General features: G+C 35.8%; 2 protein-coding genes across 2 annotated transcripts in view; one reads left to right on the top strand and one right to left on the bottom strand.

Annotated features, from left to right (window-relative positions):
- Nucleotides 1–603: 603 nt before the first annotated feature.
- On the bottom strand, nt 604–9,099 carry LOC134244071 (transmembrane protein 254-like). The gene is made up of 4 exons (XM_062726346.1): nt 8,953–9,099; nt 1,800–1,900; nt 1,536–1,595; nt 604–739 (listed from the first exon to the last, which is right to left on the bottom strand). The coding sequence occupies exons 1-4, from the start codon at nt 9,037–9,039 to the stop codon at nt 628–630; spliced, it is 360 nt and encodes a 119-aa protein (XP_062582330.1). The 5' UTR covers nt 9,040–9,099; the 3' UTR covers nt 604–627.
- A 3,322-nt stretch (nt 9,100–12,421) lies between these two features.
- Nucleotides 12,422–22,215, top strand: part of LOC134244091 (TSC22 domain family protein 1-like) — a 55,841-nt gene continuing 46,047 nt past the window's right edge. Inside the window, exon 1 of the mRNA XM_062726366.1 lies at nt 12,422–14,154. Coding sequence (XP_062582350.1) covers nt 12,644–14,154 — 1,511 coding nt within the window. The 5' untranslated portion in view covers nt 12,422–12,643. The remainder of the gene's footprint in view (nt 14,155–22,215) is intronic.

The following is a 22,215-nucleotide window of genomic DNA, read 5'->3' as shown; positions in this document are numbered from 1 at the left end:
GTTTTTATTTTCAGTCCCTTTGAATCAGAGATAATGCATTTTGAGAGTATTTATCAATTTATTTTCATAAAAATAACTTGTAATTTATCAATGAATGCAATAAATTCTCATCTGTAAACATCAGTTCCGACCCTGTATATATATTTAATCAACTAAAATCAAATTCTTCCAAATACTTTAAATGTGTTGTAAATTAACAATAGTTCTATTGAGTTACATTTACAAGTAGACAATTAAGACTCATATAAATGAGTCCATCTTCATCCTAATGCCAGATAAGAATCTATAAAGGAAAGCAACAGATATAAACCACATACATGTTTAGACATGCATATTTCTCCCAAATAATTAAAGATTATTTTTATTGCTCTTTCTTTCAATCATTTTTCATATTCTTTTATGCACCATTGCAATAAAACATATCATAAAAAAGTGTGCTGCAGATTTAAACACATTTACAAAGTAATCCTGATTCATCATAAGAGGTATGGTATAAATATAAAAGATCACAGTCAATAAATCACACCAGTTTCTAGTAATCCTACAAGGCTACATTTTCATGTCATGATTTGTAGCCTGAACGTTTGATCTGAGGTGATTTTAAGTGATCAATTTATTTGACCTTCATCAGCTGGCCTTGACCTTTCTGGCATTTTTAAGCCGCAGAAGGGAAGCAAATCCAAATAGAAATGTCTGGAAGCACCATTTTACAGTTGCAGAAGAACTGAGGTTTTTATCTCTGAAAAGAAAATGTGTATAGTGTAAACTGTGTGTATTATAATAGGAATGCATTAAAAAATGTATTAATTTTTCAACAAAGACTGTGAACAAAATATGGTACAATAACATGTATATTGAATTGGTATTCCAACTTGATAATGTTATTTGAAAAGAAACGCATATATAGATACAGTAAAACCTGTCTATATCTGATAGGCAAGATAAATTTTGAGTTGGACTAGACAGGTCAGGTTTCTAATTATACAGTAGAAGGAATATGAGCACTGTGCTAACAAAATGATACCCCCTCCCCCCCATATGATTATATTAATATATACCTAATGGCAAAGTTCAAGTTTGATATGTGTCCAATCAAAAAGTCAAATCGGAAGTGCACAATGGCACTGTCTAATAAAAAATCTTTGAAAGTATCATTAAATTTTAATGCGATATACCGGTAGGAGGATTTGCAGATAAGAGATGGGTACACCTCAATATTATAGAAAGAATAGCAGTGTCCATGTTTTATTATGGGAAACCCAAAATATGTGCATATCAAAAAGTAAAAGAAAAGATGCACTATGGCACTTTGTAACAACGATTCTGTGAAAGTCTCATTAGATTTCATGTAGTGGTATAAGAGGAGATGAGTTGCGGATATGAGATGGGTACCCCAAAGTGTAACAGACGGAAATACAGCTAGACAAACGGCCAGACAGATGGACACCCCCACCCCTATGTACCCTCCCAATTTTCAAGCTTGGGTATAAAAATATGTAACTGCATAAAACATTCTTTCTTATGGTACCACATACCTGCAGACTTTTACAGAATACCCTGCCTCCCCGACATGTATAGCAAATGTCACATAGAACCTGAAGAAAACAATTCAATATTCTGAAAGATCATACAAATGTAAAAGATATTAGTACACTATAGTCTTGTACATACAATCTTATAAGGCCTTCAAAGTTTCATTTCCTTTTACATAATTATACATGAGATGTACCTCTTTACCCACCCTCTCTCTCTCATAAGCTTTAGCAACAAAACAATATTATGATTTCAGAAAAACTTACATATTCTTGATAACAGTCGGGTAGTTTTTCCCCAGGTATGTGCCTAACTGTCCCAGTGGTCCAAATATCCATGGAATTCCTTCCGGGTCATAATAAGCCCACTGAAATTAAACAATAATTATATATGGCAATAAACTTTTTCTGTGAAGTTTAAATACACTGTATATACCTAAGCATCTTCGCTAGCCAAGGGTTCTGATACGCTACTCTCCTCATAATCCCTTGGCATATGGTATTGATAGAAGTTGGGTTTTTTTCTCGAGTTCTGATTGAGATTCGGTACACCCGGTCAACCAATCAGCAATTGTTTTTTGTAAATGACAATATTTGCGTTCGGGATACTTCTTGACTCTTTGATCTCGGAAATGAACAAGCAAATTCAAAGAATTGTGGTCCCCCGCTTTCGGTGTCTTTGTGGGCGAGACATTATTTTTTAGGGTCAAGGTCAAAAGGTCAAAGTTATTGGTATCCCATGAAAGGTCTTGCCACAAAGAATACATATATTTAAAATATGAAAGTCCTAGTTTCTACCGTTCAGAAATTGTGACCAAGGTTAAAGTTTTTAAAAAGTAGTTAAAATCCAAGGTCAAGGTCAAAGGGTCAAAGTTCTTGGTATGCAATGAAACGTCTTCTCACAAGAATTACATACGTGAAGTACGAAAGCCCTAGCCCTTACTGTTTAAAAGTTATGGTCAAGGTTAAAGTTTTGTCAGAAGTACGTAAATCTCCAAGGTCAAGGTCAAAAGGTCAAAGTTGTTGGTGTCCAATGAAAGGTCTTGCCACAAAGAATACATATGTGAAATATAAAAGTCCTTGTGTCAACCATTCAAAAGTTGTGATCAAGGTTATAATTTTTAAAAAGTAGTTAATACTCCAAGGTCAAGGTCAAAAGGTCAACATTCTTGTTATCCAATGAAAGGTCTTCTTACAGGAATAACATATGTGAAGTATAAAAGCCATAGCCCTTACCGTTCAAAAATTATGGTCAGGGTTATAGTTTTTTCATAAGTACGTAAATTTCAAAGGTCAAGGTCAAAAGGTCAAAGTTGTTGGTATCCAGTGAAAGGTCTTGTCCCAAAGAATAAAGATGTGAAATATGAAAGTCCTAGTACCTACCATTCAAAAGCTATGGCCAAAGTAAAAGTTTGGAATTTTTTAGTAAAAGTTGGTCAAACTCCAAGGTCAAGGTCAAAAGGTCAAATTTGGAGGTACCCAAAAAAAAGGTCTTATCACAAGAAATACACATATGAAATATGAAAATCATAGCTTTACATCACTATAAAATCAAATAAGATGGATTTGAGTTCTAATACATTTTAAATCAAATTCTGACTGTCATGCATATTTTAGCAAAGGCACAGGATGCATGGATTGGGCTTAACCCCCCCCCCCTTTTTTTTTTTAATTTATGACTGGAAAAATTGCATGAAAATGTGTGCATCCCCTGCTCATCACACCCATACATCAATTCATACAATTATTTTTTTTCATTTTGGTCGTGTTTTCAAAATTATTTATTTAAAGATATTTTATTTAACTGGGTTTGGATGATTGGATGTTTGAATACACGTATAAAAAAACGTAAAATTAAAAAAAAATTATACCGCAATGCAATTGTCACTTATTTGACTAAACTATTTTGCACTAAAGTCGGAGATGGCTAATTGTCAATTTTAGTGTGTAGATCTGTTTTGTCGCAATTTCATTTTTACACTTTATACGTTGAAACACAGAGCGTGCATGTATGCATCAGTCATTACTTGATTGAGATAAGATATTTGAATATGAATTAAAAAAATAACCAAAAAATTCATTTGTTAACGATATTCAAACTGTTCATGCATATAAAATAAATATATAAATACATGTATATATATGGAAGATAATTTCGTCATAAAATAACACTGTTAGAATTTTTTAAAATAATAAAACAAAGTTCCGGAAACTATAATAAGAGGGGGAAGTCTCGCTATGAATGGGGGAAGGCTGGCTATAAAGTGAGCCTTCTCCCCGGAAGAACGGCTATATAGTGAAATTTCTGTGGGGGAAGTCCCACTATATAGCCATTCTTCCGGGGAGAACGCCCACTATATAGCCAGCCTTCCGGGGGAAGCCTCACTATGGGGGAAGTCTCACTATACCACACCGGTAAACAGCTATCCGTAAGATAACATATATTTTCTTCTTAATCTTTAATGACTTAAAATTTTTACAGGACAGATGTTTTGAAAATAATTCCATGAGCATGCCCCACCCCTTCCACACTCCACAGACACTGGAACAATGAAGTTGACAAACTTTAAAGTTTAACAAGGTTTGGTTACTGTTTTTGCTTGCCAAATGTATTATATATTAAGGAGAAAACTTGCCTATTTTGAGTTCATACCAAAACTGTAGAAGGAGTAGCGTTTAAAAGGAATTTCACAGACATTTCTATTTTTAGTAACAATGGCAACACTATTCGTCGAAATCAAACACCGATGCACTATTTTATGTATATTAGTGTAGTCTACTTGTGTGCCAAGTTATATTGAAATCAGAGCAAAATTGTAGAAGAAGTAGCGTTTTAAAGGAATTTCACAGAAAATTCTATTTTTAGTAACCATGGCAACACCATTCATTGAAATCAAAATCCCATGCAAAATTTTATGCATCTTAGTGTAGTCTATTTGTGTGCCAAGTGATATTGTAATCTGACCAAAACTGTAGAAGGAATAGCGTTTTAAAGGAATTTCACAGAAAATTCTATCTTTAGTAACCATGGCAACACCATTCATCGAAATCAAAAACCGATGCACTAATTCTATGTATCTTAGTGTAGTCTACTTGTGTGCCAAGTTATATTGAAATCAGACCAAAACTGTAGAAGGAGTAGCATTTTAAAGGAATTTCACAGAAAATTCTATTTTTAGTAACCATGGCAACACTGTTCATCGAAATCAAAAATTGATGCACTATTTTATGTATCATAGTGTAGTCTATTTCTGTGCCAAGTAATATTGAAATCAGATCAAAACTGTAGGAGGAGTAGGGTTTTAAAGGAATTTCACAGAAAATTCTATTTTTAGTAACCATGGCAACACCGTTCATCAAAATTAAAATACGATGCACTATTTTACGTATCTTAGTGTAGTCTACTTCTGTGCCAAGTTATATTGAAATCAGACCAAAACTGTAGGAGGAGTAGCCTTTTAAAGGAATTTCACAGAAAATTCTATTTTTAGTAACCATGGCAACACCGTTCATTGAAATCAAAAACCGATGCACTATTTTATGTATCTTAGTGTAGTCTACTTGTGTGCCAAGTAATATTAAAATCAGACCAAAACTGTAGGAGGGGTAGCGTTTTGAAAAATTGTTTACAGACAGACGGACAGACAGACAGACAGACAGATGGACGGACGACGGACACCTTACTATCGCATAAGCTCTTCTGGTCTCTGACCAGTAGAGCTAAAAATAGGAGGTGCACAATGGCAATATGTAATAAAGATTCTGTGAAAGAGATTCATCAAATTTCATTAAGTGGTATGAGAGGAGTTTCGGATAGAGATGGGTACCCCCAAAGCGTAACAGACGGACGGACGAACATCCCGATTACTATAGAGTATATAAATGTAACCTCCCGCTTTTCAAGCGGGGTGTAGAAATATAGTTATATATGTATATTGATTTACAATACCTTATAAATACAATACCACAATCAAATGTGTATGAATGTATTTTCAAAACGTAAGAAATGATAATCGAAGAAATCTCTAATAAGACAAGCTTTAAATTTCTTCTCGGTAGAAATTTATTACAATATTAAGTACGTTATTACTCAAATCAACTATGTCCCCAAGTAGTTGTAACAACACCCCCCACCCCACCCCCACCCCCACCCCCACCCCCCTCTTCATAATATGTATAATTAAATAATACATTGTTTGTATTTTAAATTCTTCTTAGAACCCTACTTTTTCTTTAAAACTCGCTAAATTGTTTAAAATTAATAAAAAGGCTTAATTTTAACTTTACACCCGAACTTACGCCTACCCATGAGTAGACGTAAAATTTTGTAAATTTAGTCAGGCATAACGATACGCTCTTTAATGAAATGCAAATCTTTGTGCTAGTCCCGACTTTACGCCGGCGTAGCGCTACGACTGGGCGTACGACCTTTGATGAAACGGGCCCCTGGGCTACATAATGATGATGGGAGAGAGGATTTTGCAACCAGAAGTCTCTGTCGAGACTGTAGCTCTACTGGTTTGTACTTATCAAAACCATTGCACTATTTTATGTATCTTTGTGTAGTCTACTTGTGTGCCAACTTATTTTGAAATCAAACTAAAACTGTAGAAGGAGTAGCGTTTTAAAGGAATTTCACAGAAAATTCTATGTTTAGTAACCATGGCAACACCGTTCATCGAAATCAAAAACCGATGCACTATTCTATGTATCCTAGTGTAGTCTACTTGTGTGCCAAGTTATATTGAAATCAGACCAAAACTGTAGAAGGAGTAGTGTTTTAAAGGAATTTCACAGAAAATACAATTTTTAGTAACCATGGCAACACAGTTCATCGAAATTAAAAACCGATGCATTATTCTATGTATCTTAGTGTAGTCTACTTGTGTGCCATGTTATATTGATATCAGACCAAAACTGAAGAAGGAGTAGTGTTTTAAAGGATTTTCACAGATAATTCTGTTTTTAGTAACCATGGCAACACCGTTCACTGAAATCAAAGACCTATGCACTATTCTATGTATCCTTAGTGTAGTCTACTTGTGTGCCAAGTTATTTTGAAATCAGACCAAAACTGTAGAAGGAGTAGCGTTTTAAAGGAATTTCACAGAAAATACAATTTTTAGTAACCATGGCAACACAGTTCATCGAAATTAAAAACCGATGCATTATTCTATGTATCTTAGTGTAGTCTACTTGTGTGCCATGTTATATTGAAATCAGACCAAAACTGTAGAAGGAGTAGCGTTTTTAAGGATTTTCATAGAAAATTCTATTTTTAGTAACCATGGCAACACCGTTCATCAAAATCAAAAACCGATGCACTATTCTATGTATCTTAGTGTAGTCTACTTGTGTGCCAAGTTATATTGAAATCAGACCAAAACTGTAGAAGGAGTAGCGTTTTAAAGGAATTTCACAGAAAATTCTATTTTTAGTAACCATGGCAACATTGATCACTGAAATCAAAAACCGATGCACTATTCTATGTATCTTAGTGTAGTCTATTTGTGTGCCAAGTTATATTGAAATCAGACCAAAACTGTAGAAGGAGTAGCGTTTTTAAGGATTTTCATAGAAAATTCTATTTTTAGTAACCATGGCAACACCGTTCATCAAAATCAAAAACCGATGCACTATTCTATGTATCTTAGTGTAGTCTACTTGTGTGCCAAGTAATAGTGAAATCAGACTAAAACTGTAGGAGGAGTAGCATTTTGAAAAATTGTTTACAGACAGACAGACAGACAGACGGACGACGCATTACTATTGCATAAGCTCTTCTGGTCTCTGACCAGTAGAGCTAAAAATGTACAGAATAGATAGTTTATTAACTTGTATGAACCCAGTGTAGCTAGTAAGTGATCAAAATATTTTCCATTAATATAAAATGCATAGTTATTGTCTTGAGATAAAACATGTATAAGCCATTGATGTCGGGGCGAGGGAAATGTGGTAGAAAGCAGGCTTGCCAAGCCCTCCATCACATTTATACGATGGCCGATATCAGCCTGTACGTATTCCGACTGCTATTTAAATTTGTACATCTAAAATGTACATTGACATGTACGTTTTGCAATGACAGTGCACACTTTGTGCTCTTAACTTTTGTCTGTACATGTACAAAAAGACAAATGTCAAAACGTGAACGATTGAAAGGCATATGCTCTTAATTACAATTCCTGGTCAGCGAAAAACCATTACATATGAATAAAACTGTACAACGAGGAAGAGTTGAACAATTATTATCAAAACAAAACAACTATGCCACCAATGATAACACAATTCTGGGGTGGGACGTAGGCGTGGTATACACTTGTAAGATATTTTAAGGGTAGTAAAGGTGAACACACTGAGGACCTTTTGTTTTTTTTTTAAAAAAGTATTGTGTTATGGTTAATTACTGAACACTTTATGAAACGCAATGTTACAGTTTTTCAATGATAGTCAAAGGTTACAGTTGAGGTCACAATTTAATCTTACGTTATATTATCATGGTTAGTCTCTTACTCATATAATGGCCTATGCAACTTTCCTTTACTTTTGATCAAAAAGGAGTGTAAACTAGATATAGTCATAAATCATAATAGTAATCTGGGTTGGATGTGGGCAATTTATGGTGCAAAAATATTTGTGGAAGGTGATTTTAATCTATGGAAAATTCACTCTTTTCAGTAAGAGAAGACAAACTTTAACTTTAGATCTAATGTCCACAGGAATTTTTACATTTTTCTTTAACATTTTTCATCCTTTTTATTGCAAAACTCATCTTCTCAGTGCCTTGTCCAATTTTAATCATATTTAATGGTTTTTCGCCGACCAGGAATTGTAATTAGAAGCATATTTGTTTCAAACGTTCACGTTTTGACATTTGCCTTTTTGTCATTTTGTACATGTACAGACAAAAGTTAAGAGCACAAAGTGTGCACTGTCATTGCAAAATGTACATGTCAATGTACATTTTAGATGTACAAATTTCAATAGCAGTCAGAATATGTACAGGCTGATATCGGCCATCGTACATTTACAACCCAAGCACAAATATGGCTTACATCTGAATGCATTAATCATGGGGTAGCTGCAGAACTGTAGCTCTCCGAAAAAACATATTGACAGACCGGTCCGTCAATATATTTTTTCGGAGAGCTACAGTTCTGCAGCTAGGTAGTTGCGGGATAAAAATGAATTATGCAAGTTTCATAACAGTTTAAATCATGGCAATTGTTTAGTTTTTAAGCACACCTATTAGGTTTAAATGTGCATAAAGTGTCTACGTGCTAAAAATTATGCATTTGTTTTTAGTGTGACAATGAGAGGAACGCCCCCATCAAAAACTTTATGGCAAAGTAACTCGGTACCTAATGTTATCAATGGGGTTTAAAAAATGTCCCCACAACAGTTTGTAATGAGATTTACTTACTGTTAATACTGTAAGACCAGCAGATATTAGAATAACCCAACCAATATGTGCAAACCGAAAGTAGTTTGGGTCGTTTCTGTCCGCCATATTAACTGTCTCTACCCGTACTATAAAATCTAGAGGATTTCAGATATCCTTTGACCTTCACACTGGAATTCGGTAATTAGGTCAAAGGTAAACTACAGACTATTGTCGAAAATCCTTACCCATCGATACACTGCATATAAAAGTGGCTATTGGATTAATAGTATTTGAGTTTGTGTGTGTGTGTGTGTGTTTTTTTTTTTATTTTATGCCCCCGTACACGCAAATCGAAGATTTGGGGGGTATTTAGTTTTTGTCGTGTCCGTCTGTATTTACCTGTTTTTGTTTTTCCGCAAAAACTTTAGCCTTGCTCATAACTTTTGATTATCAGTGGCGGATTGTCCCGGCGCGCCCCCCCTTTGTCAAAGTTAACGTAAATCACAGTATCGTCTATAAAATGTTAATATTTATACTCGGTAGACCTCATTTTTACCCTACAAAATCTCTAGAATCCTTGCCCCATAACTTTGCCCTGGATTGAAGGCGGCCCCCAGACCCCTTGCCTACTATTGGCGCCCCCCCCCCCCAACTTCAAATCCTGGATCCGCGCCTGATTATTATTATTTTTTGGGGTTGGTTTAGCCCCCATGGTCACCCCCACTATCAATTAGCCACTCTACTTTCAATTTGATAAAGAATGGTAGATACTAGGACTTTCATATATCAATGTGACACATATGTATTTTTGTGACAAGACCTTTCATTAAATACCAACATCTTTGACCCTTTGACCTTGACCTTGGAGTTATACCCACTTTAAAATACTTGACCATAACTTTTGAAAGGATAGGGCTTTCATACTTCACATATTTAATCCATGTTGACGAGACCTTGCTTTAGAAATGAACAAGTTTGACCCTTTGACCTTGACCCTGGATTTGAACTACCATTCACAATCTTAACCTTGGCCATAACATTTGAACAGGTGGTACCAGGGCTCTTTTATTTCACAATTGTATTTCTTGTGAGAAGACCTTACTTAACATGGGTATACCAACATATGTATTGCATTTAAGAAAAGTGTAATCTTTGCTATGTTGCCATATGTGGACATCCAGTGTTTCACAAACTTTTTTTTTTCCTTTGACCTTGACCTTAAAGTTTAACCCATTTTTAACAAAATTTTAACCTTGCGAAAAACTTTTGATTGCATGGTTGAAGCTATGGCTTTAATTTCATATATCACAGATGACATGTGTATTCCTTGTGACAAGACCTTCCTTTGGATAACAAATTTTTAACCTTGTGCGCAGGGTGGCCATAACCTTTGAACGCTTGGTACCCGTGCTTCCATATAGGTATATTGAATGAAACAAGTCATTTTTTTTTTCGTTAGACTGTTTTTGATCTTGTTTGACTTGCATTTGAGAAACTTAAAAATTTGACATTAGGTGTCATAGGGGGGAATCAATGGTTCACAAACACGTTTTGCTTCCTCAACCGGCCAACAACCCCTCCCCTTCTTCGGTTGACTGAAAAAAGAAGACACTACAGTCAGAGTCTGTCAGACACGTATATAGCATCGTTTTGAGAGCGAGGGAGCCAGAGTAAAAAGTCAAATAATACCTGAAAAAAACTTTGACAAGGCTCATCCCCTAAGAAAATTCAAAAGTCGAAAATCCGCAGATCCAACTTTCCTGGAGAGAGAGAGAGAGAGAGAGAGAGAGAGAGAGAGAGAGAGAGAGAGAGAGAGAGAGAGTGGGCTCTTTCATAAATACTTTTTATAGCCTGTCCTGATTTTAGTTAATTGCATAAAAATGGGGTAGCGGTTTCATTGAACTTGTTCATTATTGAATTAAATAGTAATGTTTGCAGAGAAAATGGATGAGAAGCAACCACCACCCTTTACCTCCCTGAATCAAAGAAAGTACCCGACAGTTCACACACAGTCCAGCTAGAGGGAAACAGGTGCATTTATGATCCTACATAAAAGGGAGAAAACGAATAACAAATAACCATACGGGGATCTAGAGGGGGTGCCTGGCCCCCGTCCCACTGGAATTTGCAGAGTTATTAAATGTATACACTATATAAACCAACTAAAGCAACCCCCCCCCCACCAGCACCACCACCACCACCACCAGAAAACGCTGAACCCCCCCCCCCCCCACACACACACTATTAAGTTGACTTGCAAAGTCACAGATATGATGCTTTAGAAGGCAATGACTACCCCCCCCCCCTTTCCAGCCCAAATATAAATTTTCAATTAGGGAAAAACATGTAGGATTTTTTTTTCACTGCATGCCATGGGGGTAGACCTACCTCTGGAAAAACAAGAACTATAGCGTTATGGTTTTATATTTTAGCATCATGATTTCAAAATTTTAGACTTTGACCGTTTTATTTTTTTTGGTGCTTGCCTTCAAATTGACCATTTTGGTCAAAAAATACAATTTATACCATATCGCTACACCCCCCCCCCCCCCCCCCCAAAAAAAAAAACCTTCGATGCCAAAAAAAAAAAAAGCATGAAACAAACCAAAATCAAAGGAAATTTGTATCACATTTAATTAACAACAAGGTTATCTTTAAAAAAAAATGTTTGCCTGTCCTCTCCAGACTCATAGGAAAATTGTCGTGTCGGTTGATAGGTTGGAAAACCTTTAGTTTAAAAAAAAAAAAATTAAATATTTGTTGCTAAGATCAAAGGAATAAAAAGGAAATAATATGGTGTTCTGGAACTAAAAAAAAAGTTTTGAGTCGGACTCTACTGATTTTGGCCTAATAATTATGTATAAAAAATATATATATAGTTGATGAGATTAACAGTGATTATAATTCGCAAATGAACTTATCCCTGTTAAATAAGGTCATGCCAACAAAATAACATCAAATCGTGTATTTTATAAAAAATTATTTATCGATGTGAAATTTTTGATATTATAACAGTTTGAACTTCCTTATATTTAAAATATGTAACACAGTCATTGGAAATTTAGCCCTAGCCCCCCCTTTTTTTTTTTTAAATTTAAGTTCTTTTAGCTTGTATATAGAAACCCTCGAACATATTCATGATAAAAATTTGACAAAAAAGAAAAGAATTTTAAATGTGTCCCATACAATAAATTTTCCGTCCAGTTCGAAGAAAAACAGCTTTTTATAAATTTAAAAAGGTGCCTTAGGTGGTTGAATGTTTAAAAAAAACTAGGAGTGTTTGTACTTTCATGAAGCGTTTGGACCCCTGTCTTTTCTGACACCCCCCCCCCCCCCCCGGTGATAAGAAGAAACTGAAAAAGAATAAATAAATATTTTTGAAACAATTGAAGCTATAAAAAGTTTATTTCATTTAATACGACTGTATACATATTGAATTTGGTGTCAAATGAGGTCAAGAATAAATATTTCTGGGTTAAGTTGTCTTGCGTGACGTCACTTCCCATCATTCGTAGCTGCTCATGTCCGCCGTCGTCGAAGAAGGTGAGGTGTAGACATACAATACAACTTGTTTTATGTAAAAATAATCGAGGAATTCCTTGTGTAACATGTAAATACATTAATTGTAAACTTCAACAATGGGAAAATTATATCAGAGACTGTGTCTCTCATGGGACCCTCTATTTAATGAGAGAGAAGTGTTTTTCGCACGGGTTTGAAGTTTAAAAAAATGGCATCGAATTCTGATAAAATGGCCGTGACAGTGGATAACCATACGAATTCTCCTGTTAACGAGGAAAATAGTCGAGATGAGAACGATTCTAAAGTAGTGGTAGGGACAAATAAACACGGATCGGAAGGAGTACACAAAAAGAAGACTTTCAAGATCACAAGTATCACGAAGAACCGAGGTGGCAGCAGTGAGGCTCAGATTGGGGAACTGGATGGTGATTCATTAGAAGATCTGGATGAGACGGTGGAAAGTCACACGGAGGACGCGAGTTCTGAGATTCTGGATGGGTCAAAGTATGAAGATGTGGGGGACCAGAGCCCCCTGGAGGAGAACACTTTCACAACAGATGCTGAATCTGAGACAGGTAGGGAGGTCAAAGATAAGGGTGACCAACACACTGTCACCAGGTTTAAAGTGGTCAAAGTAGAAACAAAGGAACCATTCCGAAGAGGCCGATGGACTTGCAGAGATTCTTTAGACACGCCGGCAATGGCAGATGCCAGTGACACAAAAGTTAGTACTAAAGAGAAAGACAAAGTCAATTCCGGCAATTCCAGTGCGTGTAGTTCTGTACATTACGATTATGGTCAAGATGAACCTTCCAAAAACCCTCTACTTATTGGGAATACATTAAATCAAGTGAATGATCAATTAAATGAATTGAATCAAGCCTCTGCGCTTGTTATGAACCAAAACCCTGTAAACGTTCACATGACGCAGACTGGTCAGTTAGTATGGAGTGACGGAACACAAATGCCACAATCTTCAATAAACCTTGCCGCTTCCTATGGAATGCCCCCTCCTCCCTCCACTCCAAATATGAATCAGATGCCCAAACTTTTGTATCGTGTTCCGCCACCAATGGGCGACCAGGCAACGATTCAGTCTTATATCAATGCCATGAATTCTGGGGCCCCCACTTTTACCCCGGGTCAACCCGCTGTCAGTGTCAGTCAAAGTGTCATTGGCTGTCAAAGTCAAGGTCAGTTACAGACAGTGTCGGTACAGGCCATGCCAAATGGACCACTAGGTGTCGGCTCACAACAACTGCATATTTCAAATGCACCTGTGATAAGCTCACTTCCTAATAGCATTAGTGTCTCGTCAAGTAACAGTGATGTAGAATATACTCAGTCACTTCCAAAGACAGTTGATCCAGTGCGACAACCTCCAACGAACATACAGACACCTGCTCTGAATCCCGAGAGCTACAGTGTTCCAAATGTAGCCCAGACAAGTAACATTACTTCCCCAGGGGAATATCATGACAAAAGTGCAAAAGAAAATTTGAATATACCCAATAGTTTAATGCTTACTTTGTCAGCTAGTCAAACCAATGCAGATCAAGTTGTAAATGAAAACATATCAGACAAGCCCCCGCAAGACCCCAAAGGCCTGGTGGAGCAGGAGGAGCCAGGAAACTCCTCCCTGACCCCCATCTTGACTGAGTCTGCTGTTGCAGAAGCCGTGGGGAACATCTCTAGTCCAACCAAAGAAGACACAGAAAGGTAAGTCTTATGATAGAATATAAATCTGGGCTATTGAATGGGTCACATAATTGGTTGAGAGGCCACATATATATAAATGGCCAATGATTTTGGGGCCAACCCACATGCTATATCAACAAAAATTTAAGGGTTTATATTGCATCGAGTTGGATATAATATTAGAATTGTATCTAACACTGGAATGACTTGTATGCTCTGAATATTTATAGGTAAACTAATTGGTGGCCTTATATTTTTCATAGTGGTTTCAGCAAAAAATAGTATTGTCAAGACAAAAATCAATTTATTAATATCATTATGGACAGAAATGTCACATGTACTCTAAGATAGGTTACAATTGTTTAGGCCAAAGTTTTTTTTTCTCTTGGTTTACGATTCCGCCGACCCTATTTTTCCCTATTTACGAAAATAAAAATAATGTGTCAGACTCAAATTTTTTTCGACCAAACCAAAATTTACAACACATCTTAATCATTAACCCAAACTCTCACTAAAATTCAATGAACTCCACAAATACAGATTATCAAACCACATTGCCAATGACCAGCTAATGCATCGGTTGAATACTCCGTCGGAACTCCTCTAGATTTTACACTTCCGGGTATGAAAAAGTCCATCGTTACAAGTTATACACAACAAGATGCAAAACAGCTGGACAGCTATCCATGTCATGCCAAAGATGTTGGAGAAGATTTTAGATCTTTATTATTGTCAAATAATTAATTTATGCTGTGAATACAGACATATTTTTACTGATAAATTGTGAAGTTATTAGCTTTCTAAGAGGTTACACATCAGAAGACAGATTCGATAAACATAAGTAGCTGTTCAATCGGCATGCAGGTTTGCATCAAAACTTTTATTAGAAAAAGAATTTTATATTGAAAACAAGGTTGAAGAGAAATTAACAAAATTATGACTATGCCAAAAGCCTGGAAATCTAATGAGAAGAGAAATTTTACTACTACAGTGTATATAAGAAATGAAAAAAAATGTTTTGATAGACAACATTAATCTGACAATAAGAAACTTTTACAGTTTAATAGTAGTAGTAGTAAATTTTATTTAATGTCAATGCTGTTTTATTATTTTTTCTAGATATTTATATACCTTGTAATTGGGGGAAATATCTTTTAAGATTCTTTTTCTCTTTTTTAATCATTTTAAATACAATGTTTATACAGAAAAATTATTGAAATGTACATGTATGTAAGTTTTAAACAATGAAATAGTTTTATAACAATTAAAGTGTGCCACGAATAGGCGCCAAGAAGTCTCCCTAAATTTCAAAACTTCTCCTTAAAATTTCTTTGAGGGAGAAGGGATGTTTCCTTCATGGGTCTAGGTTGGTCCCTGGACACACGTATCTTAAGGTAAAGGTTTGTTGTGAAAGCAATCCATCACTTTCAGAGTTTCCAAAATTTTTTTCGTAAGTGGAAAGGCTGACCAGATGATAGCCAATTTGTTTAATTTTACCCATATTTGTCCCAGTGCAATGTGTCTATTATGGAAACTCAGACTTGTAACCCGGAAGAATTAAAACCATCAACAGTAACAGAGCCTGATACATATCTATTCTTGAGTCATTTCACGTGTGATTCATTTTTCTTGACATAAAACCGAATGGTAAGAAAAATAATTTTAAAAGTTGAAAAATCTTATGTGTTTATTATTTTTATTTGAATACATTTCAATGCTACTCAAGAAAAAAATATGTCAAGGTTCCAAATTATTTTTATTTTTATTTTTCGACCGCCCAATGCATATTTTTGTGTCAAAAAATCGTAAACCAAAAAAAATAAAAACTTTGGCCTTATTTTGAGAAAGTACAGGATAGAGTGTCATGTCAAGGATCTTCTTGTCTGTAAAAAGCAAGAATCTAAGGATGACTGTGATGTGGTGTCTGCCATTCAAAAAAGTTTAGCAGTGCCATACTAATAACATGCTAACTTCATGTGGTGTGCTAGATCGTTGTTCACACTACGTGACGGTGCAGTGTCACTTTGCATTTGCAGTAATGTTAAAGGGCATCTATTGGAGGGATGTGACAATGTGCCAGCGGCCCAGCACATTGCGACAACACACTAGCGCAAAATGACAATGCTATAGTGTATTCACAATGTGAAGACACATTGTCATTTTGCGCTAATGACTTCTCACAGAGTTCGAAATTCACTATATATAACTTGCAAAATGCGAGTTGGAATATTCAAATTGTGAGTTAAAGCTATATGAGCTGCATTTTTGAGAATTTTATTTTGCTGGTAAAACAGTGATTGGGATTTGGGAAGGGCTTGCGCCATGCGCCATAGTCCCATTGAATTGAAAAATGGCGCATAAAATCAATCAATGGTGGCACGAATGTGCGCATTCAATTTTTAGCGATGTTATTTGGAAATATTTACAACTTTCGTACTTGTTTTAGGCTTAAAAAAAAAAAGTTTGTTTCCTGTAACATTCCCAAAAATTAAGGGTCGGTAATGGTCACTTATGAATGGTCAAACATCCCCGGACTGAATATATACCAGGTGTCATATTTACAGTGGACACCCAACATGGCATCCAAAATGGCTGCCTAGCGGCAGAAAAAGAACTTCACAGAAAGTTGTAGGGGGGAAATGTTACAATAATGATTACTCTTTATATTTAAGGTGTATGTAAACTAGGTTCAACTACAAGCTATTTTTTTTTTAAATAAATGGAATCAGCTGATTGATCAAACACAGTTTTGCCATTTGTCAGGAAAAAAAAATCCACCCTGGGATAATTTTCATGGGTCTGTCGGGTTACAGGAAACAAACATAATTTTTTTTTAGGCCTTACTTTCATTTAAATGTGATCAATTTCAAAACAACAAATCTCATTGGTTGAACCATGACAAAAACTGCTTCCGGTTAAACGAAGCACTTGCATTGGGTACATTACTTCATTTGTTTGGTAGGGTGGTGCTCTTTCCACATTTTGATGTAATTTAACACAAATTACAGATAAATTATATTCTATATACGAGTTCCTTTAAATTTGGTACAGTGCAGTGTTTAGAATTTATTAGATTCGGCTAATTAAAAACGTGTTTTATTTCGTCTTTCATATTTGTTTGTCATTTGGTTTAAATTCTTAAAATGGCCTTACAGATTATTTTGATGGCCCATTCATTTCAAAATGGCCCATTAAAATGTTGACAGTTGCGCCATAGTCCCATTGACCATTTTGGTCTTCCCAATCACTGGTAAAATGTGATATTATGATTAATCTGTATGTAATCTAAACCCTTATGATCAATAAAAAAGTTTTAAAATGTTTCAGAAGAAATATTTCTCAATCTAATTAAACTTAGATCTTTGATCCGCTCCAGTTTGATCGCTACACAAAGCGATCAAACTGGAGCGGATCAAAGATCTATTTTTAATTAGATTGAATATTTCTGTACAACTGAATATACAGTATTATATAAGAAATCGTTATTGTACAGGACGACAATAATTCAATTTTGCTTCAATCAAAGCATATAAAAAGTTCTTTCATAGCAAATATGATCAACAGAAGTTTATAAATGTTCTATTAAAAATTGCGACACAGTAAACTGAATAAGCTCTGGGATAATCAGAAAATCAGGACAAAATTCTCGTCACTGAAACTCTAACGTCTTTCAATTTTTAAAAGCAGAGCACTTAATTATCTCTTAATAAGGGCACATTGTCTCGCTTTATCTTGCATAATCAAGTATCTTCTGAGCCCTAGCTGAACTTCAGTTTCTTTCACAAATTCGGTAATTTAATTGATCAACTGACAAAAATTCTGACAAATTTACTCTAAAAAATCGTAAGTAATTCAACTTTATCAACCAGAATTTCCTCTGCTTTTCAGAGCATTGATTATATTTATATGTATGACCATACCATTTGTGTAATGAACATGATGAATTAATTTATAAAATGAGAAAATGTTTGTGCATGGATGCATTTTCATTTTAATGAATAATGGTTCTACTGCAAATTTAGTGATTGCATAAATACCAAAAATTTTGGTGCTTTGTGTAAACTCTGAAACACCATGAAATTTCAAATGATGCAGACTTCTATTAAACTCACAGTTTTATTTAGTTTCATTATATGATACATATACGCCATGCTTGAAAGTTTCCAAATCCATCCAATTCTATGAATTTATCCCTTCCCACTGTAACAGAAACCCAATTCTTGTTAACAGGACCCCTTTCCCCAGGGACCTGTGGAATATTCCTTCACAAATTATATTTCACGACAGAATAAACTGTCACAAAGTCACAAGACTTTTCAGAATATACTTTGATTTTTTTTATGCACTCGTTTCAGCATAGTCGCAAGCCACGGTCTTGAGTCCGCATATAGCTCTCTCCTACCTGTGGCTGCTTGATCACAGAAAGTGTTGTAATCTTGAATATTAATCTCTGTTGTGATGTCATATTCAGTCAATGACAAGTTTTGTTTCTATCACAATTGAAATCAACAATTTACATCAGCAGTATACAAGAAATATTTCGTACACTGCGATTGGGTATTGAAAGGTCACATCAAAGTTCATTATCCAGCTATACTTTACTCGCATTGGTCAATATTTTAATGAACTAAGAGAAATGCTCTTCTCATTCAACCACAACCAGAATGGGAGAGGATCATACATTTTGACTGTAGTTTGCGATGATGCCGTTTCAGGGGTACAGTGGACCTTCAGATATCCGGATGCTTCAGTATCCGGACGATTTTTCATCGGAATGGAATTTTTAAATGTTATATTGTCTTGCTTAACTGGTAATTCAGATATCCGGAAGCTTCATGTATCCGGACAAATTGACTAGGAACCAAAGCATTCGGATAAATGAGGCTCCACTGTATATAGTTTTTGCCCTGTCCAAATGTCTTTCTGTCTCTCTGCAAAACCTTTAACCTTCCTCATAACTTTTGAGTGTTGGGGACTTTGCATGGCTTTCATATTTCATGTGTATTCCTTGTGACAAGACCTTTCTTTGGATACCACTAAATTTGACCTTTTGACCTATGAGTTTCATCCACTTAAAAAAAAAATCCAAAATTTGACCTTGGCCATAACTTCTGAACTGTTGGTGCCAGGGCTTTCATACTTAATATATTTATTCATATTGACAAGACCTTTCAGTGGGTATAAATATTTTGGACCTTGACCTTATTGTTCGACCTTCTTTTTAAAAAAAACTTTAATTTTGGCCATAACTTTTGAACAGTTAAAAATAGAGCTTTCATATTTCACAGTTATATTCCTTGTGCCAAGACCTTCCTTTAAATACCAACAATTTTGACCTTTTCCTTTGGAGTTTAATTGACTTGCATTGAGAAACCTCAACCGTTGCCATAAGCTGCCAAGCAGGGGCATCAGTGTTTCACAAACTCATCTTGTTTTGCCTCTGACTTAGACCTTTCTGTGACTTGATGACGTTTTAGTTAAGTCTTACCTACCTTTCTAAAATTTTAACCTGGCCATAACTTTTAATATGAAAAAACTATTTTGCCCAGTACAGGCATTCAGTACAGTTGTTTTAATGGCTGTCATGGGACTGAACCAAATTCTCTTTCAGAGTTTATCCTAATTAAGAACAAGCTCCCTATAATGTTGACCACTTCAACTGAAATAAATGCTACTTAGAATTCAAAATTTTAACAAGTATTGTTGTAAGGTCCACAGATATACTGTTCATAAACCTCCACCCTTAGTTTATTTTTTCCACTTGAACATTACCTGTGACAACATTCTTTCCAAAAATTTTACGATTTCAACTCACGTTAAACCTCAAAGTTTTTGTTAGCTGTGACTTTTTGCATCGGAACATCAAACTTCAAAAATGTTTTCTTTTTTTTTTTTGATCAGACAGACAAGACAGGACATACAAGAGATTACATTGCACCCCACCCACCAAGACACGTAAAGTTGGGGACAGTTATCTTAATTTGCTTGTTGCCACCATGATCGTGTTTATTCCCTTTGTGTACAATTCAAGAGTGTGATGCACTTAAAGATCTTTGCAAGTGGTATTCTGGAAAGTATCTCACAATACATTTAATAAATCCAGACACTGATAATGATTTTTTGTTAAGCAACAAGATAAAAGTTGCTTTAAATTTGTATTGTGATTTAAGTATAAGCCATATGGGTGTTCCTTTTTATCACACGCTTATTGCATCTCAAGTATACAGACAATCTTTTAGAACTGATTATTTATATAAGAGGGATTGTTGGGCATGGTCATTTTTAGACTTTTTAAACCTCCTGGAAAGGAAGAGCTCAATCTAATTAAAATGAGATGTTTGGAATCTGCTACTGCTTCTTGAACATCTAACAAAATCCCCAAAAAGGGTTACATCAGGGTGACCTTTTATTTATGAATAAACATGGATATTTTGGCCAATCAAATTCAAGCTTCTGAATTCACTTCACAGCCACATCTTCCAGTGATTGGGAAGGCCAACATGGTCAATGGGACTATGGCACAACTGTCAACATTTTTGATGGGCCACATGCGCGGATCTAGAGGGGGGTCGGGGGGGACCCCCCCCTGGAATTAACCAGGTTAAAAAAATGTATATATACTGAAAAAAGAAAAAAGTTACCATGGACCCCCCTGGAAAACGCCGACCCCCCCCCCCCCCCCCCCCCCCCCCCCGGTAAACGCAAATATGTGTGAAATGGATACGAAAAACTTTCTCAACTGAACTTGGTCAAAGGCCAAATCTCGCGAATACCAGAATTGTCCCAGTCACTTTTTGTGGACCATCTAAACACGCATAAGAAAAAGCTTCATGAACAATTAGACTCTATTGACTCCAAAGTCAAACACTGCAACTCTGCTATTGATTCATTACATGTGAAGACCAATGTCCTGGATAATCAATTGAAAGAAATTATAGGGTTACAAGAAGGGCATACAGTATCACTTGAAACTCTTCAGTCACAGATCACAAACCTGCAAGACCGCATTGAACAGCTTGAAGTGTCAAAAACATCTTGGCTTGCCCCTGACTATAATGCGAACCATCTCAGTGAACATTCTGTTCCCAGGGTAAACACAAGCCCAACACGACATGAACAAGAACCACAACCAATGCAGCCAACCAACTATGATAAACCTACGGACGATTCGACTGTAAATCCTTCCCCTGAGGGTAAAACACTGTCCAACACATCAGACAAAAAATTGCCTATAACTGGTGAAGCCATGAACAGCACTACAGACTGTGACATCCTCATCCTAAGCGATTCTATACTTAGAAAAATTCAACCCAAACGATTTACACCCGAAGGAAAGACTGTAATACGATTCATAAGAGGAGGAGCAAAATTGTGTTCAGATTTCGTCAAGAAGCACAGTCACAAATTCAACCCCAAATCGGTGTTGATTCACATAGGAACGAGGGATCTCGCTAACAGCAATGTGAAAAAAGAAGATTTTAAGCACCTTTTAGAATTGTGCACATCATCATGGAGGAATTCAAAAATATTTCTGCTTCCAATACTATACAGAAAAGATATTGAAAACAGTATGGTGGATCGGGCAAACTATGAAATTCATACTGCCACTTGTCTCTATCCCAGCGTGAAAATGGTGGACCCATTTGAACCCACAGATGATATGTTCCATGACAACATCCATTTAAACTTCAAAAAAGGCCTACCGGCCATTGTGAAGCACCTGAAAGTTGCTCTAAACATCACACGGGAGAGGGGGAATAGCCAACACAAGCCCGCCCCAAATTCGGGAGAAAGAACCGCAAAATATAACAAATTCAACAGACGAATGAACGCGTCCGCACGTGCGAGTGGCCCCACATCTCCCAGCCAACCGAACATTATGCCATGGTTTTACCCACCAATGAATCCCTGGAACCCACCTTGGTCAATCCCTCAATTCCATCGTTGACATATCATATGTCCTCTGCGCCTGTAAAATTATCTTTAATACTTACATTATTAGGGAAACTGTTTATTTTATATCAGAATACTGTTATATTATTAACTTTCATTGATCATGTTGTCTAAGGTATCATACTGCTT

Source organism: Saccostrea cucullata, unplaced genomic scaffold (genome assembly GCF_032062105.1).
Source record: "Saccostrea cucullata isolate Sc308-1 unplaced genomic scaffold, CSIRO_AGI_Scuc_v1 ctg769, whole genome shotgun sequence".
NCBI classification, from domain to species: Eukaryota; Metazoa; Mollusca; class Bivalvia; order Ostreida; family Ostreidae; genus Saccostrea; species Saccostrea cuccullata.
This window is presented reverse-complemented; position numbering and strand designations above follow the sequence as displayed.

Coding starts and splice junctions, on each gene's coding strand:
- LOC134244071 (XM_062726346.1), bottom strand. CDS start 9,039: ATGGCGGACAGAAACGACCCAAACTACTTTCGGTTTGCACATATTGGT. Junction 1,901..8,952: donor CTGGTCTTACAGTATTAACA/GTAAGTAAATCT, acceptor GTTTAATTTCAG/TGGGCTTATTATGACCCGGA. Junction 740..1,535: donor TATTCTGTAAAAGTCTGCAG/GTATGTGGTACC, acceptor TTTTCTTTTCAG/AGATAAAAACCTCAGTTCTT.